The 13,464-nt window shown below is 38.4% G+C and overlaps 1 protein-coding gene across 2 annotated transcripts in view; it reads right to left on the minus strand.

The window, feature by feature from the left end:
• The window catches only part of AGGF1 (angiogenic factor with G-patch and FHA domains 1), a 32,546-nt gene extending 20,718 nt beyond the window's left edge, over nt 1–11,828 (minus strand). For both annotated transcript variants that reach the window (XM_081053515.1, XM_081053514.1), the window contains exons 1-5: nt 11,249–11,828; nt 8,681–8,783; nt 3,933–4,138; nt 2,918–3,082; nt 550–738 (exon numbers count right to left, since the gene is read on the minus strand). In XM_081053515.1, the coding sequence (XP_080909641.1) occupies nt 550–738; nt 2,918–3,082; nt 3,933–4,138; nt 8,681–8,783; nt 11,249–11,458 (873 nt within the window). In that variant the 5' untranslated portion in view covers nt 11,459–11,828. The remainder of the gene's footprint in view (nt 1–549; nt 739–2,917; nt 3,083–3,932; nt 4,139–8,680; nt 8,784–11,248) is intronic.
• Nucleotides 11,829–13,464: the final 1,636 nt, after the last annotated feature.

Consider the following 13,464-nt stretch of genomic DNA (forward strand, 5'->3'; position numbering starts at 1 on the left):
AAAAATAATTACCAGAAATGAGATTTTCCAATTAAAAAATAGCAACATTTTTATGGTTATTTATACAAATAGCCAATTTTCAAAAAAAATACCAATTTACACTAATAAATATTTACCTCCTCTATATTTGCCAGAAATGGATTTTTGCTAACATAGCAGGTAAGAAATTGCTCAAAACGACTAAGAAAGTTGAACTTTTATTTACGTCTACTTACAAACTGTTTTTCTTTTCTTGTGAATTGTACATTGACATCAACTTATCAGTTGAGGATCTGAAAGTTCTTCCAAATTATGTAATACAAGAGTATTTTATCTGCGTTAAATCTACCTCTTTCAAACTTTTAAGAAATTCCTTTAACTTCTAGTAACAGAATTTCTGAAAAAGTCCATTTGGCCCACGTGACTGCCTCCTGGTTAATACATTCTGACATCTTATTATCTTAATGGATATGTTTGAAATACAGAGTTAATGAATGATTTTCATTTCACCAAAAAATTTTGGCTTAATTATATCACCAGTATGTAAATTTAAAAAATTATGAAGAATACCTTTTCCTCATTTGTTGTAGAGGAATCTGGATCCTTTCTTCTCTTCTTCAACTTTTTATCTTTACTTTGTTTTGTGCCAGAAGTCTGGTAAGGCTGCAGATCTACTCGAGAATGAAATTGGTATCGACCACTTTCCACATCACAGTAGTAATAAATTCCAGTGGAAGGGTCATAATACAGTTGATTTTCCTTTCAAAAATCAAGAAAACAGTAAGTTCTATTTATATAAGATGAAATAAAATAGAAAAACAATAGAAATATCAAATATATTCAAATACAGTGAATGTTGTTTCTTTTAAGATAATGAATAAAAATATCAGAATGAAAACAGCTTATAATTTTCCGAAATACTTTACCATTCAGTATCTGCTCTAATTTTCATCGTGTGAAAAATGAGTACATTTAAATATTAAATTAAATCATGAAACTGCCAACATTTGACCATTTTTTAACTTACAGAAACAGCAATTTCATATGGTTCAACTTAATACATTAATTAACAATAATAACAAGAAATATTTTAGGAGTTATGAAAACTAAGGTATCCATCATAAAAGCAATTCCAGACTCATTATCCTCATTACATGATAATGGTTCAGCAGTATAAACCCCCAAACACTTCTCTCAATGTCATAAAACAAAAATCTGCCTTTTAATGTTCATGACGAAAAGTTCTAAAGAAAAATTTGAAAATAGGGTTAACTTCATAAATACAACATAACATTCTACATAAAGAAATCGATTTAAAAAATCACCTTCATCAATTCTACAGTAACAGGGCTTACAAGTGAATCAGCCATGCAAAAATGAATTTTGGAAAATTATGGAAAAGTCTAGAAGGATAAAATTATGTTGTCATCTGCATTTATTAGATATTGGCCAGTACTCTATAATCAAGAGTTAATGGAAAGTCTGTATTTTCTTTACATCATAAATCCGCAGATCAGACCTGGAAACATCTTATGATGTACTGAGATTAAGCAACTAAAACTTATTGAAAAAGAGTAATTTATTTTTCTAATTGTTAATATTATTGCAATTTATTGTCTTTAATCCATTTTGTAGATCTCCTGCAAAAATATTTTGAATTTTATCTCTTTTCCTTAACTAAAAACCAAAAGGAAGCATTCTAATCTTTATTTCTAGTGACAACAGAACTTTTATAATTCAAATCTTTTTAATCTGTTCTTTCAGCCCAAAATATAGTTTCAAAATGTTTTAAATTTTATTTAATTAAAATAAAATGAAAACTAGCACAATAAAAATGGTAAAACAATAAAGTCCCTAATTTACTGAGGCATATAACCTGCAGAATGTAACTAACCATATACAGAACAGATGTTGGTAGGAAAGATACAGAAAGGAAGGTAGAAGAATGACAAAGAGTAATGTTATATACTTGGACACTCTGTATTCTTCTAGAAACCAGATAAGTACTAGCTACTCTCTTTGGTAATGAAGAGTTTAAACACTAATTTTCTGAGGATTAACTAGCATTGTCAATTAGCCTATTCCTTTAAAAGAAAACCCTCTCTTTACAAAGGATTTACAAGGTTAACAATAGTTCCAGGAATGGGAATGGTGAACATCTGCTTCACTTTTGGACACTACATTCTGTAATTCCTGAAGACCAGATCACATGCCTAGACCATGAAGGTTGAGGTATGTGGGTATGTGAGTTCTGTCATCATTGTCATCAAATCACGAATAAAATCCAATTAAGAACCAGACTTCAACGGTCATAACACTGTATGATAAATCAAGAACTTAATTTTCTGGTTCTGTCCTCGTCAGTGGTCCATTACATTTCTGATTCCACACTAATTACCTAGTTCTCACTGTTAACAGATTGATTTTTAAAAGTGAAATGTTTAAATGTCACAGAATATAAAACACTGACTAATAATAAACATGCTATTGAAAATTCAAGAAAAAGATTCCCTCTGTGGATTCATGAAGTATTTAAAACAAACAAAAAAACCTTACCCCAAGCCTAGAATTAACAATGTCACTTTCTCACAAAGGCTATGAAAAAAATGTTAGGTTAGGTTATTAAACACTTTACAACAATGTAGTTAATTGTCTGCTTTTATTAATAAGCGCTCTAACATTTTTGTATGTTACTTTATGTATAAAAGATTAGACCTCTCTCAAATAATCTACAGTAATCACAATTAACTTATTTAATTAAAAACCTAGAAGTGTAGCATCATAAGCTATTTTATAATTCTTTTATCAAATAGCTTTTAATCAAACATGATTTTCAAATGTAGCTTCTTGCTTTTCCTAATTCAGCTTAGGGTTTAAAATTTGGTATCAAGCAGCTAAATATAGAACCATACAGGATTAAAAGGTCTGAAATACTTACAGAATCATAATAGAAACCAGTGCTGTGGTCAAAATACAGTCCAGTATTCTCATCATAACTAAATCCAGTCTGTGATACAGCAGCTTCTGCTGCAGCTCTCAAACTTTCAGCTAGTGATGAACCTTCTAAAGATGTATCTTCTGTTGCTAATGCAGATGCTGGCTCCTAGGTAAGATACATTCACATCAAATAAGACAAAAACTTCCTTATATCAACTTAAAAGTTAGCAGAATTCGAAACAAATAGACTTGAAAGCTATTTTAAATAATAAGACTTTCATTTCTGTAATGGAAGGAATGGCCCATCAATTACAATTTGATCCATTTAAAAAAATATTTACTAGTGTATCAGTTAATTCAATTTTAACCCAGTTTTGAAGACACTAGTGGTGAGTGACTATTACTCAAAAATAAATGCCTGATACCATAGGGAAGCAATCCACGAAATACAAATTCTGAAGTATTCCTCAAAGCAAACGATCTAGATTCTTCAATAATTATAAGTACTAAGGGAAAATATTTTTAGAAGAGAGAAGAAAAAGCTATAGATTATAGGAGATACATTACAATATCAAACAGTTGCACTGTATGAACATTACTGGGATCCTGATTCAAACAAACTGTAGAAACAAATTTATAAAACATTCAAGGAAATTTGAACAGTGGCTGGATATGTGACATAAAGAAAGCACTGAAAAATTTCTGGTGAGAACATGATTATTGTGGTGGTGGTCCACAATTTTTTGGTTGAATCAAAATATACCGACAAATTTTCTTTGTTTTAGTTTATTTGCATCATTAAGTTTTGGGAACACACAGAGTAGGAAAAAATTACACATATGAACAAGTTCTAATGTTTCTTAAAAACTGTACTAGTCACTGTACAATTATATGCAGAATACTTACAACCCTGGTATATATTTTGATGGACCAGAGAAGTCAATTTGTCTGCATATTAACAATAATGAAGGACAAGTTCTTGGGCATCAACAGTGTCACGTTAAACACTTTATTACCTGTGAATTGGAGGCAAAATGGTCCTCTTGTCCACATTCAACCTTTTCCGTTATATCAGTACTGATGTAAGCATCACTTTCTACTTGTGACTGGTCTTTAGAATTATAAGTAGAAGCTTCAATATCCTGATCTTGCTGAACAGAGAGTTCAGTCACTTTGTCTGGAAGACTAATATCCTTATTATAGTACGTCTGATAATAATAGTCTGTAGAAAAAACAAGTAAGTGATACATTAGAATAGTGTATACAAAAAGGAATTAATTCCAAAACATTGCACTGAACTAAGACAGCACACATTACAAATTTTTACAATTATATATATTAACAAATTAAAATTGATGGTGCAGATAAATCTGCAGATGCCTATATCTTTAATTCTAATGTCATTTTCAGTACTCTAGCTGTCAAGCTAAAAAGGAAAAAATAAACCGGAAGCAGATTTGGGTTTTCCATAGCATGAGTAAAAAGTGAAAACAGGTAGATAAGTTGTGTTCTGTCAAAAAAAAAAAAAAAAATAGCAACTCTAAATAATTTCTAAGCATATACCTTAATATCATTATATATCAAATGACAATGAAATAAAAACAACAGGTCAAGGGTTGATTTTTCTGTCAAATTTCTCTCGCGATGCTAACTTTAAAAAAGATATACTATTATTCAGATATGTAATGTTAATACTATTGCAATGTTTAGCTATTTAGCTAAATTATGTACTAAATAAAACAAGGCAAAATGTAATGGGAAAGATCATTTCTTGTGATCCTACTTATTAAAACTCAGTTTCTCAGTTATTTTACCTCACAACATAATGCAACTGACGAGATCATGGTCATGGGCTCACAAATCCCACAAAGACCTAAGAAGACTGGCATTGAACACAATGCTAAATGGAATGCATCAACAAGAAAACACACGCCCCACACAATCTCAAAACTACAGAACACCAATCACTAAAATCGCCTCAAGTATAGCTGAACAATAGTGTAACTAAGGATATACAGAAGTCATGTCAAGACTGGTAGGAGGGGCGGAGACGTGGAACAGGCTGGTCCCACACCCATGTATCGTGGTTAAAAGTCAGGAGGGATACCTTAGCTGCAGAGGTCCCTCCTGAGAAACAAAGGGTCCCAGCCCCACACCAGGTGCCCCAGCCCAGGATTCCAGTGTTGGGAAGAGAAATCCCCATATCTTCTGGCTGGGAAAATCAGCGAGGATTGTGGCTGAAAGAGACAGAGGGCTGCTGGAGTCCCCGGGCCCATGCATGGCCTTACTGACGGACTCACTCACTCTGAGCTCCTGCGCTGGGGCAGCGGCTCGAAAGGTGCCAGGGACATATGGGGCGGAACAGTATGGCCTCAGGACAAGTGCTGGGGGCAGCTTTCTCCCAGACAGAAGTGCTGGCAGAAGCCATTCTTCCTTTGTCGAGCCTCCTTCCCCACGCAGCCCGCACATGCAGCACCACATGTGAGTCTCCGTCAACCAGGCTAACATCGTTCGCTGTCCTGGTGGTTACCTGAGACACTGCCCCACCCAACTAGTGGGCCCACCAAGCTGCTTCCAGTGGCTTGTCCATATAAATGGCCTGCCTTAAAACACGCTACAGACTTTCCTAAAATCTATCAAAGTTTCGAAAATCTCAAACAAGCACCATCTGGCCTTGGCATGCCCCATACCTCTTGCTAATCAGCCCCAAGCCTGGCATTAGCAGCAACTGAGCTCAGTTCACAGCTTAGCCTCTCCCAGGCACCTCCAAGCCCAGCACAAGTGGCAACCACCTGTAGGTCACTTAGTAGATCATATCAAGTGGCCTTGGGCAGAGCACAGGCAATGGCTGACATTGGGCTGCACCAGAGCCCCTCCCAGAGGCCCTTAGAACCAACACACCCCATGGTCAGCTTCAAACCACACCAGAGCACCACCCAACCACCTCCACAAACGACACACCCAAAGGGCAGAATTGGCAGGCACCAGAGCCCCAATAAAGTGAATCTTGCTCCATGGGATCAGCCCCTGCACAACAGCTCCACTGGTCGTGAGCCAGTCCTCACAATCAATCAGACTGAGGGTCAATCCCTCCCGTTGACGTACAAACAGCAATCAAGTCTCAACTACAACAGGAAGGTATGTACAACCCACACAAGGCACACATGTAGCACCTGGCTCAGGTGACCAGGGAGACTGGGCTCCACAGGACAAGTACTAAATAAGGCCAGTCTATCAAGACCAGGAGACATAGCAGCTCTACCTAATACAGAGAAACAAACACAGGGAGGCAGCCAAAATGGGGAGACAAACATGTCCCAAATGAAAGAACAGAACAAAACTCCAGAAAAAGAACTAAACAAAATGGAAACAAGCAATCTACCAGATGCAGAGTTCTAAACACTGGTTATAAAGACGCTCAATGAGCTCAGTGAGAACTTCGACAAAGGGATAGGAAACATAATGGAGATTAAAAAAAACATAAAAAAGAACCAATCAGAAATAAAGACTACAATACATGAAGTGAAGAATACATTAGAGGGAATCAACAGGTTAGATGAAGCAGAGGATCGAATCAGCAATTTGGAAAAAAAGATAGCAGGAAACAATCTGAGCAGCAAAAAGAAAAAAGAATCCAAAAAATTGAGGATAGTTTAAGGGGCCTCTGGGACAACACTGAGCATACTAACATTCACATTATATGGGAACCAGAAGGAGAAGAGAGCAAGCAATTGAAAACCTATTTGAAGAAATAATGACTAAAAACTTTCCTAACCTGTCTATTTATTTTCCTAAGTAGACATACAAATCCAAGAAGCACAGAGAGTCCCAAACAAAATGAACCCGAAGAGGAAAACTCACCATAATAAAAATGCCAAAGTTTAACGACAAAGACAGAATCTTAAAAACAGCAAGAGAAAAGCAGTTAGTTGCCTACAAGAGAACTTCCATAAGATTGTCAGCTGATTTCTCAACAGAAACTTTGCAGGCCAAAAGGGACTGGCACAAAAAGTGATGAAAAGCAAGAACCTACAACCAAGATTGCTCTACCCAGCAAAGCTATCGTTTAGAATCGAAGGACAGATAAAGAGCTTCTCAGACAAGAAAAAGGCTAAAGAGTTCATTATCGTGAACATGCAATGTGATTTATAGATGATGTAATACAGAATTGTACACCTGAAAGCTATGTAATTTTACTAACAATTGTCACCCCAATAAACTTTAATTAAAAAAAAAAGAACAACAAAAAAAAGGGTTCATTATCACCAAGCCAGCCAGTATTATAAGAAATGTTAAAGGAACTTCTTTAAGAAAAAAAAAAAAATCAAAAATATGAATAAAATGGCAATAACTATATATGTAACAAAATTATTTTAAATGTAAATGGATTAAATGCTCCAGTCAAAAGACATAGGGTGGCTGAATGGCTAAGAAAACAAGACCCTTACATATGCTGCCTACAAGAGACTCACTTCAGATTGAAAGACACACAGACTGAAAGTAAAGTGATGGAAAATGGTATGTCATGAAAATGAAAATGAAAAATAAAATCTGGAGTAGCAATACTTATACCAGACAAAATAGACTTTAGAGCAAAGGCTATAACAAGAGACAACGAAGGACCCAGTAATTCCACTTCTGGGTATTTATCCAAAGAAACACAAAACACTAATTTGAAAAGACATATGCATCTATATGTTCATGGCAGCATTATTTACAATAGCTAAGATGTGGAAACAACCTAAGAGTCCATGGATAAAGAAGCAGTGGTACATAAATACCACGGAATATTACTCAGCCATAAAAAAGAAAATGAAATCTTGCCATCTGCAACAAGATGGATCAACCTATCAACCTAGAGGATATCACGCTAGGTGAAGTTAAGCCAGACAGAGAAAGACAAACACCCTATGATTTCACTTATACTATGTGGAATCTAAAAAAATAAAATAAAATAAACCAACAAACAAAACAGAAACAAACTCATAGATACAGAGAACATTTTGATGGTTGCCAGATGGGTGGGGGGTAGAGGGAATGGGTGAGAAAGGGGAATGGATTAAGAAGTATAAATTGGTAGTTACAAACTAGTCATGGACATGTAAAGTATAGCATAGGGAACATAGTCAATAATATTGTAATAACTATGTAGGGTGTCTGATGGGTACTAGATATACCGAGGTGATCACTTTGAAGAGTTATGTAACTGTCTAATCACTATGTTGTACACCTAAAACCTAATATAATATTGCATGTCAACTGTAATTGAAAAATAGGAGAACTAACTCTGGGTGGTGAACACACAATGTGATATACAGATGATGTATTACAGAATTGTACACTTGAAACCTATGTAACTTTACTAACCATTGTCACCCTAATAAACTTTAAAAAAAGAAAGAAAAATAAATTACTTTTTTTAAAACAGACCATTTCAATTTAAAAAAAAAGAAAACATATGCCCCTGGTCACAAGAAAGACCGGATATGAGAGTAGATGGCTCACAGCACGACAAAAATTACTCAGTGAATGTGCCACTGAAAACATAGTAACGATACTATGTATTTATAGGAATGACAATACATTTCTACTTTCCCCTCAGAAGAGCAAACAGGAGTATCTGCAAACACCCAATCATCTAGAGAGAAGACAACATGATAACAGTTCTCCTTTATCTAGATTTTTGTCTGTTTTAAAGAAAACTTCCCGTTAACATGATTTGAACGTGACAGTATTAGGATTATCTCTACTATCAACTGAATACCTGAGATTGACCAAGGAGGGTGGTTCTCTGTTTGTACTTCTACATCAGACTTTTTATTATCTTCATTTCTCCCACAATGGAGTATTTTACTGAGCTCTTCTACCTGAAAGAAAACAAAGCTTTAGAAAAAATAAATCACGTAACAATCCAATAATATACACACCATTCTCCTGGAATTACAATATTTATTTTTCTTGGTAAAAGTTTTAGAGAAATACCAATAGCAGCTAGTTTCCTTTTCAGAAAAACAAAAAATCCTATAATTGACTTTCTTTCACCTTTTACATTTGCAGAGGGAGATGTTTTTATACTTACACTCTATTGCTAAACCTCAAAATATCCCCTCAAAAATCAGATTGACCAAATAGGACTTTGTGAACAGAAAGCTTTATTTCTAATAAATAAGAATGTTTTTATACTAATATTTTAATCAGTCAGCAGTTCTCCCTAGAGAATTAGAAAAAAATTCATTCCCACGTGTTAAATTATCTAGTGTCATTCAGTGTCATCCACCTGGAATTAACTATTCACTTAAATATACTAATACCACTCATATACTTTAACATACTTTTTTCTTTAGTAGTCTTATGACTAAATAACTGCAGCAGAAGAAAATAGAGGGACTGCCTCAGAAGGGCATCTATCCTCCCTGTGCCTCAATGAATGCCAAAACCAGAGCGACAGAGCGGAGCTATCCAAAAGCAGATGAGAAACAGCCCCTGTCAGACAGGACCTCAGTGTGACACTAACTAAAAAACAAGATTCTCAATATTTCTTTAATGATACACAGTGCTTAAAAGGAAAAAGGTGGTAAGACTCATTATATACAGATTATCTCAGTGATCAGATCTGCGGGTACAACCAGGGCTGGAACTAGGGTGAAGCAAGCAAGGCACCTAGGGAGCAAATTTAAGGAGGCACCCAGTCTCAGCTTCGTCCAAGCACAGGGTCTCTTCTGAGAATGGGTACCCCCTTAAATTTTTCACCCCAGACTACTGATTGCCTTGCCCTAGTGCTGGGTCTGCTACTAACCACTAGTTCTGTGAACTAGATCATGTATTTAGTATCTGCTACCTGCTAGGCACTATACTTGGTGGTAATTTGGATAACATCTTATTAATTCTTAAACCACCTTACAAATTAGATGTCCTAATCCCTTTTACATGTGAGAAATCTGAAGAGATAAAGTAACTGGCAAAACGCTTTTCTTGCCTCCAAAGCTTGCACATTTTATCGAGGGTTTTTCTAACCCTTGATTCTCAAGCCAATTTTTTTACTGTTCCAGATAAAATACTACTTAGTAATTCTGGATGACAGTTAACAACCAAACTCCACGCACCACCAGGGGAAGCTGACCAGGAGAGTAAGGCGTTCTTATCACCAGTGGAGTCAAGGCTTTCGTGCATTTCAGTTTTCCCGTTAGACCACTAACACTAATAACCAAAATGCTGGCTCTTCAACGATTAGTAAACTGTTTTCTTTTAGAATCTATGTAGCAAGTACTTGAACAATCGGGGCTATGTTATAAAAGGGTGTTTTAAAATGCTATCTGTCATGCTCCCCTTCCCCCAAAATACTTTTAACAATATTTGTAGTCTCCTAACAATCCATATATATTGTAGGTAGTCAAGAACTATTGAGTAAACAAACTCAAATTTCCTATAACTCTATACAATGGACACACCAAGTCATTGCAACTCATCAGATATTTTCATAGATCATTTGATAAAAGCCTAACAAAGTATGATGACGTTTTAGGGTTCAGCCTATATAATGTGGTTTTAGGACAGATACCAATATACTGCAAAAGACTAAACAGCTTAATTGAAATTAATGATTATGTGGAAATTAACTTGTCAGGAGACAGTGTAACCGTCCAACACATCACGTTGGAAAAAAAATTATGCTCCTGTTTAAAAGTTTAAAAAGCGAGTTTAAATTTTTGTCCCTACTGTACTTGATAAAAATGAAGTTAGCTGCTTAATGCCTCTGACAAAGTTTTATCTTCCCTGTTTCCACCAGAAAACTCAAGATGATACACGCCCAGGGTAACCACCTTACAAACTGTGTTCAACAGTTTGTAAAACTGCACAAGTGTGTTCCCATTTAATTTGATTTAACCTTCACCAGTGTAGTAGTACGAGCCTTCTCCTTTTATGGGCAACCGAGGCTCAGCATCAATTCCTACATCTGGTGAGTCAAAGATGGGATTCTGACTCGAGTCCAGCGTTTTAACAAACTCAAAAGTGACCTGGAAATAGTACCGAGGTGCCTACTGCCAATGGGACGTCACAAGTGAGAATGAAGGCCATCTACGGTACTGAAGTTCAACGCGCACGAGCCGTAACTTCTGCTCTCGCCTCTATCTACACCGAGTAACCCGACCTTTCAGGTGTGCTCCAAACGTACTCGGACTTAGAATCGCGCTGAACTTTTACGTCTTTCAAGGACTCTATGAATTGCAGAGTCGTCCCGGGCCCCTGCCCGGGAGCCCTTCCAGCACTATCAGAGGCCTCGAAGGCCTCGTCCGGGGCGGGGCGCGGGGCTGCGAGCAGGCGGACCGCGCACCTGGGTGCGGAGCTCCTGGTTGTTGCTCTCGGCGCTCTGGTACAGACGCTCCGTGTGATGCAGCAGCCTCTCGATCTCCCGCACCTGCCGCTTGCAGCTCCGCAGCTCGTGTTCCAACTCCTCCACCTTCCGCCTCAACTGGGCCAGCTCCGACGCGGGAGAGGTGGGGGGCGAGGGTGCCAACGAGGGCGACGGCGCCTCGGAGGCCATGGGGTCCGGCGCGCGGCGGCCCGTGGGCGGGGGCGCTGCGCTCAGACTGAGGCAGAGGCGGGCGGGCCCTGCAGCCCCGGGAGCGCGCGGGCAGCGACAGGCGGCCTCACACCCGCCCGGCCGCGGCGGCCCCTGGCCATGACGCCCCGAAGCTCCCTGCCTGGTCGCCCGAGGAACTGCGGACAAGCAGCAAGGGGAAGGCGCCCCGCCCGAGCGGCCCGGCTTTGAAACAGAAAAACTTTATTGGTAACTACCTTCCCCAGCGACCGAGACACCCGCAGGAGCGCGGCAGAAGTGGCAGGGCCGGAGAAGTCAGGGCCCCGAGCGCTCGGGCTGCTCCCGCACCGGACCGGAAACGCTGGCGGCGGCCGTGGGTGGGGCCGAGGCCGAAAGGGAAGCGACGGGAAGCCGGAAAGGCCTCCCGGCGCACATGCGCACTGCCCGGCCGCTGCGGGGGTCCTGGACGTGGGGTGGCGGGAAGGGGCCACCGGGGGACTTGGGGAGACGGAGAGGCTCGCAGCCTCTGGGCTCAGCCTGGAGCCCTTACGAAGCATGCCCCTTCGCTTCGTATGATCATCATACCCCTTCGCTCACAGCACACCACCAACGTTGGCCCACGAAGAGCTCTTCTCTTTGGAAGGGGTTTTGGTTTGGTTTGGTTCGGTTTTTGTTTTACTGGGGCTCTACTGTATCCCCGTTCCTCAGGCCCATCACCTCCTTTCTGTCAATGCGGGCACCTACTCTCACGTGTCTGATATACATGCCCTGGACTATAAATCCTTTTAAAATATGTTTCAGGTAGGGGTTGGCCGGTAACTCAGATGGTTAGGTCGTGGTGCTGGTGGCACCAAGGTTGCCGGTTAGGTCCCTGCGTGGGCCACTGTGAGCTGCGCCCTCCTCAACACACACACACACACACACACACACACACACCTTTTACATAAATAGCGTTTGGCTAAAAGATGTTTTTAAAATTTATATGTATTGCTATACATATAAATCTAAGTGCTGCGTAGTATTCCAGGTATATGTATTTGTTTCATGTTTTATGGTTTGGGCTTTTGAATCTTATTCATGAAGTCTTCCCACCTTGAGTCATATTTTTTCTTTAACTTTATAATTTTAACTTTCACATTTCTCTATTCCAACTGGAGGGTTTCAGACACATTTTTCCATATAATGACCTAGTTTTCATTTATTTATTTTTTTTGGTTAGGGAAGGTGCAGTGCACAGTGGCCCATGCAGGGTCGAACCAGCAACCTTGGTGCCACCGACACCATGCTTTAACCAACTGAGCTAACCGGCCACCACTGACCTAGTTTTCTTAAAACCATTCCCTTTACATTGCTTTGAAGTACCACCTTTATCATATATAGTAGTCATATATAGTACCACCTTATATGATAAGTCATATATAGTACCACCTTATATGATAAGTCATATATAGCACCACCTTATATGATAAGTACCACTTATCATATATAGTACCACCTTTATCATATATATATATGTATATACATATCACATATATATATATTACTGCTTGAGCAACTACTGCTTGAGTGAACCATTGCTTGAGCAACGTTGACCAACATGTCCACTTGTATGCATTTTTTGACACCCCTAGTATATAGTATATACACATATATAAGGGGGTGCCAAAAAGTGTATACACATTTTAAGAGATGTTATCTATGTATTACTTAGTAGTTCGCCATAATCAGAAAGTGTCTGGACGCTGATGGTAACCACTTTGAGCACCTCTTGTAATTGCAGAAGTCAAATGTGACTTGTATACATCTTTTGTTATCGGTATATATTGAGTATTACAATTTTAATACAGTTTTTTTTTCTTAAAATATGTATACATGTTTTGGCACCGTCTGTATATAGGTCTTGTTTCTGAGTGCTCTATTCTGGTCTGTTTGTGTGTATCAGTCTGTTCCCATGCAGAACCATTCTATTTTCATCACTTTGGTTTTGTTATGTCTTAATATCTGGCAGA

This window comes from Rhinolophus hipposideros (assembly GCF_964194185.1).
Source record: "Rhinolophus hipposideros genome assembly, chromosome: 7".
Lineage (NCBI taxonomy): Eukaryota > Metazoa > Chordata > Mammalia > Chiroptera > Rhinolophidae > Rhinolophus > Rhinolophus hipposideros.